General features: G+C 53.3%; 1 protein-coding gene across 2 annotated transcripts in view; it reads left to right on the forward strand.

Moving 5' to 3' along the window:
• LOC143299016 (protocadherin-7-like) overlaps nt 1-5000 on the forward strand; it is a 299686-nt gene that overhangs the window by 254526 nt on the left and 40160 nt on the right. For both annotated transcript variants that reach the window (XM_076612091.1, XM_076612090.1), the window contains exons 5-7: nt 1-1521; nt 3003-3262; nt 4310-5000. The exon at nt 1-1521 is cut by the window's left edge and continues 408 nt beyond it; the exon at nt 4310-5000 is cut by the window's right edge and continues 342 nt beyond it. In XM_076612091.1, coding sequence (XP_076468206.1) covers nt 19-1521; nt 3003-3262; nt 4310-5000 — 2454 coding nt within the window. In that variant the 5' untranslated portion in view covers nt 1-18. The remainder of the gene's footprint in view (nt 1522-3002; nt 3263-4309) is intronic.

Below are 5000 nucleotides of genomic sequence, written 5' to 3' on the forward strand. Positions count from 1 at the left end.
GTTCTCTCCTGTTTGAACATGTTCCTGTCGTGTTCAGCGGAAACACGAATCACAATGTCATCCTCCATGATTGTGCTACTGTCCTACGTCCTCTTCCTGTGCCTGGTCAGAGTGACGGAGCAGGCCACAGTGACCTACCAGCTCCGAGAGGAGCAGGAGAGCGGGACGTTCGTGGGCAACATCGAACGGGACATGCTGATCCGGGGCGAGCTGGACCCTCAGGACGCCTTCAACCTCAAGTACACCTTGTCCTCGGCCGGTAAGGACGGGGCGGCCCTCTTCAGCATGAACGAGACGAGCAGTACCATCACCACGGCCAGCAGGATCGACAGGGAGGAGGTGTGTCCCGGGGAGGCGGACTGCCAGATCAAGCTCAGCATCGCGGTCTACAAGCGAGGCAAGTCGCTCGATCTGTTCAAGCTGTGGAACGCCGAGGTCAACATCAACGACATCAACGACAACTCGCCCACCTTCCCCCAGCCCTATGTGTCGCTCAGCGTGCCGGAGTCCGTGCCTCCCCCGCACGTCCTGCACACCAGCGGGGCCGAGGATAGGGACAAAGGGGGGAGCAACTCTGTGCAGGAATACAGGCTGTCTCCCCCTTCCTCCTTGTTCGACCTCAATGTCGGACGAAACCCGGACGGCTCGGCAGATCTGGGCATCGTCATCAAACAACAGCTGGACCGTGAAGTGACGGAGTCCTACCTGCTGAGGGTGATGGTGACAGACGGGGGGTTCCCCCAGAGGACGGGCTCCCTCACCATCAACATCACCGTGGCCGACATCAACGACAACCGACCCAAGTTCTTCAGGGGCACCTACAACGTGACGGTCAGGGAGAACGTGTCTCCCGGAGAAACCATCCTGCACGTCTCAGCCACCGACCTCGACAAGGGCCCCAACGGGGACATCACCTACGCCTTCAGCTCCCGAGTGACGGAGGACGTCAGGACCCACCTCCAGATCGACGAATACACGGGCATCATCTCCGCCCGGGGCCCCATCGACTACGAGGAGCGGAAGCACTACCAGTTCTCCGTGGAGGCCAGGGACAGCGGCAACCCGAGCATGACGGGCACGGCGGCCGTCATCCTCAACATCCTGGACGTCAACGACAACGCCCCTCAGATCAACATCAACCTGACCCCAGGGGGCAGCAACCTGACGGAGGACGAGGCCGTGGGCAAGTTCATTGCGCACGTGTCGGTGTCGGACCGGGACTCGGGCCAGAACAGCGTGGTGATCTGCAGCATGGAGGACGACCACTTCTCCCTCAACAAGTTCTATGACCACGCCAACAACATGTACAAGGTCCTGCTCAGCCACGCGCTGGACTTCGAGACGTCCTCCTCGCACCGCGTGACCATCACGTGCCGCGACACGGGCTCCCCTCCTCTGGCCAACAGCACCGGATTCCTGGTGCACGTGCGTGACGTCAACGACAACGCTCCTGTCTTCTCGCAGAACACCTACACGGCCAGCGTCATTGAGAACCAGCTGCAGTCGCAGGCGTTGTTACAGGTCAGTGTGCAGTAGCTGTCGGTTTTTCTTGTCTCCCACTCTTCTCGTCCCTTCCCCCCCACCCCCACCCCCCCACCCCCCCACTCATTCTGTTAATGGGCATCTGCGATAATCCATACGGCAATTTCGTGGTGTGAAGCATGGTCTTCAACCTAGAAGAACAAAGAGTTTCACTGCAGGAATGGTTTGGTCAGTTACAGAAAACTGCTCTCTCTCTCTCTCTCTCTCTCTCTCTCTCTCTCTCTCTCTCTCTCTCTCTCTCTCTCTGCACACACACACACACACACACACACACACACACACACACACACACACACACACATGTGACGGTGTCTGTGTGTGTGCGCGCGCGGTCAAGTTTATCATCTAAATCCACACATGTTATTCCGGAGTCAGAATGTAAATGCTTACTAAAACAATCGATCGTTGAAAGTTAGAGATCGGGAAGTCAAATCTCCACTCTGCGAAACGATTTTAAGCCGATCAAGGGGATTTGTGTGAATGGAGTAAAAGATGAGTGGCACTGGGAAAAAATGTCACAGAAAGGACACAAAAGACGAGATGTGAGAACTTTTTTTTTTCTTTTTTAATTAAACACACACACACACACACACACACACACACACACACACACACACACACACACACACACACACACACACACAACCCCCCCCCCCCAAAAAAAAAAAAACGCGAAACCGACCCATCCACCCTAAAACATGAGCTAACTGCAGACCTTGAAGCGCTTTCGGCATGCGGTTTCCGCTAGCAGTAATTGCCAAGAAAATGTTATTCGTCACATGAGTGTAGCATGTTAGTGGCGCAAATTGTGGCTGATAATTATGTCACCTGCTAACTGGACAGGTCCCTCCACTGCCGGTGCCGCTTGGTAGTAACATCGACCAAATTATTAACCCAATAAGCTGCCACCGTCACCGCCATGACTATCACCGCCCAAGACATTATTTACGGTCGAAGCCGAACATGTTCACCTGAGCATTTTGATATGTCTGTGTATGGGAACATTGATTTGTTGTCAGTCAAGGACATCTGCTTTTTATTGCAGTGGGTTCTTTGACCTGAGTGACTATTGGACCTTAATATTTATCGTCTCACCTGAAAAAAAAAAAAAAAAAAAAAAAAAAAAAAAAAAATCCGAGAGGCACACAAACCACTCCTAAGGGAAGTGGATATGGGAGAAAACCACTGTGATCACACAAATGCTGTAATAGAGTTGGTGAAGGTGGGCTGTAGTATGTTGCACTGTGTTGTGCTGTTCTGTGCCGTTGCTGCATTGTATCGTATTGCACGATAACTCCATAGAGCCCAGCGCCTGATCGCGTGTGGCCCATGAGATCTGCTTCCTGACAATGATTGCGTGTGGGCCATGAGATCTTCTGCTTCCTAACAATGTCCTATTCCATGACATGAGCTGAAGGCATCTCAGGCCTCAAGTCCTCTCTCCCCCCTTCTGTGTTCAGGTCTCTGCCCATGACTACGACACGGGCCCGGCAGGCATGGTGGAGTTCTACCTGGACCACACCCCCAACATCTCCCGCATCTTCACCATGGACCCGCTGACGGGGGTGCTGAGGGTCAGGTCTCCCTTGAACCGCGAGGATCACGGACGCTACCGGTTTCACGTGCTGGCCTCTGACCTCGGCATGCCTCGCTTGACGTCATCCGCAGCCATCGTCATCAATGTCCAGGATCAGAACGACGAGAAGCCGTATTTCACCAAGTGGGTGTGCAATTTCTTTGTTTGTTTTCTTTGATAGTTTGCGTGATTTGCTTTATTATCTTTGTTATGTTTTCTTTTCTTTTCTCTCTCGAGACCTTATCTGCATTGCACGAGCGATTTTTGCACCGCTAAAGTTTGCTTGGTGTTGAGAACTTTCATGACTGTACTAGTTTCATCGACTTTGGGAGCATTCATACCGGGAAGCAAACAGCGCTGCAACGATCGCTCATGCAATTCAACAATCCTGCTGATTTGAGTTCGTTCGCTCAGTTTGTTGAGTTCACCGGGCCGTTTAGACAGGTCCCCTGAGAGTTGTGCTTTGTATCGGTATACCAACTAACTAGTTCTGGCCTTGTTGACTGTTTCTTAAAGTCAGCAGGTTTACTCTTGAGCTGCTACAGTAATTTATTGTTCGGGGATGACGATGACAGCTAATCAAAATGCATTCACGTGATCGCCACACAAAAAACAATATTATCACAAACCTGCTGAGATCAGTTCATTTCTACAAAGTTTTGCTCACAAGTAACGATTCGTTTCTGATGCACGGGGTCGTACCTTCTTACCTGATTAAGGTGACAGTGAACATGTGTAAACAACAACAACAACAACAAACAAACACAAAAACAAAAAAACAAAAAAAGTAATCTGTATCCATCTATCTATACAATACCTTTGCTATTCTTCTTTATTTCTACTTCAAGGTACTTCCGATGCGAAATTAGCAGCCAGTTATAGGATTACTAAACCCACACCACCAACGTTCGTGTTTTGTTGTTGTTGTTGTTTTTTAGGGGGTGGGGGGGGGGGGGGGGGGGGCGTTGGTTTGTTTGGTATTTTTCGTGGTTGTTGTTGTTGCACTGATCACTCATCCTGTGTTTGTGTGGCCTCTCAAGGCCTGACTAAGCGCGTTGGGTAGTTACGCTGATGGTCAGGCATCTGCTTGGCAGATGTGGTGTGTAGCGTATTTGTAAATGGATTTGTCCGAACGCAGAATGACGCCTCCTTGAGTGAGTGAACTGAAGTGAAGTGAACTGTGTGCGGCAGGTCCCTGTTCGACTGCTACATCATGGAGCGACAGCCGGCCGGCACGCGGGTTGGCAACGTGTCTGCAGTGGACCTGGACAGCTCCCGTCACAGCCGCATGGAGTTCTCCATCGTGCCCGGCGTGGGCGACGCCAAGCTCTTCTCCGTCGAGCCGCACAGCGGCGTCCTCAAGTCCCGGGCGGTGTTCGACCGCGAGGTGCGGCCCGTCTTCCGCTTCCGTGTCAAGGTACAGGACCCGCGCGTCCCGCTCTTCTATGACCTGGCCAACGTGACGGTGCAGGTGCTGGACGACAACGATAACCCCCCCGTGATTCACTACCCCCGGGACGGAAACAACTCCCTCAACGTGTCCTACGGCATCAATGTGGGCACGCTCATCGCTGCCGTGAACGCCACGGATCAGGACGATGGCGCTTTCGGGCGGCTGACGTTCTACCTGGTGGACGGTGATCCTACCCGCCTCTTCGAACTGGACAAGCTCTCCGGGGGGCTCCGCCTGGCCCGCTCCCTGCTGCCGTCGGACGTGAAGACTCACGTGCTGGAGCTGCAGGTGGAGGACGGGGGGGACCCTCCTCTCTTCCACAACGCCGAGCTGCACGTGCACGTGGTGGCCGGCAACATGACTCTGGTGGCGGGGCTCGGCCAGGACCGCCGCGACAAGAACATCGTCATCGTCATCGTGCTGGTGTGC

This window comes from Babylonia areolata, chromosome 24 (assembly GCF_041734735.1).
Source record: "Babylonia areolata isolate BAREFJ2019XMU chromosome 24, ASM4173473v1, whole genome shotgun sequence".
NCBI lineage: Eukaryota > Metazoa > Mollusca > Gastropoda > Neogastropoda > Buccinidae > Babylonia > Babylonia areolata.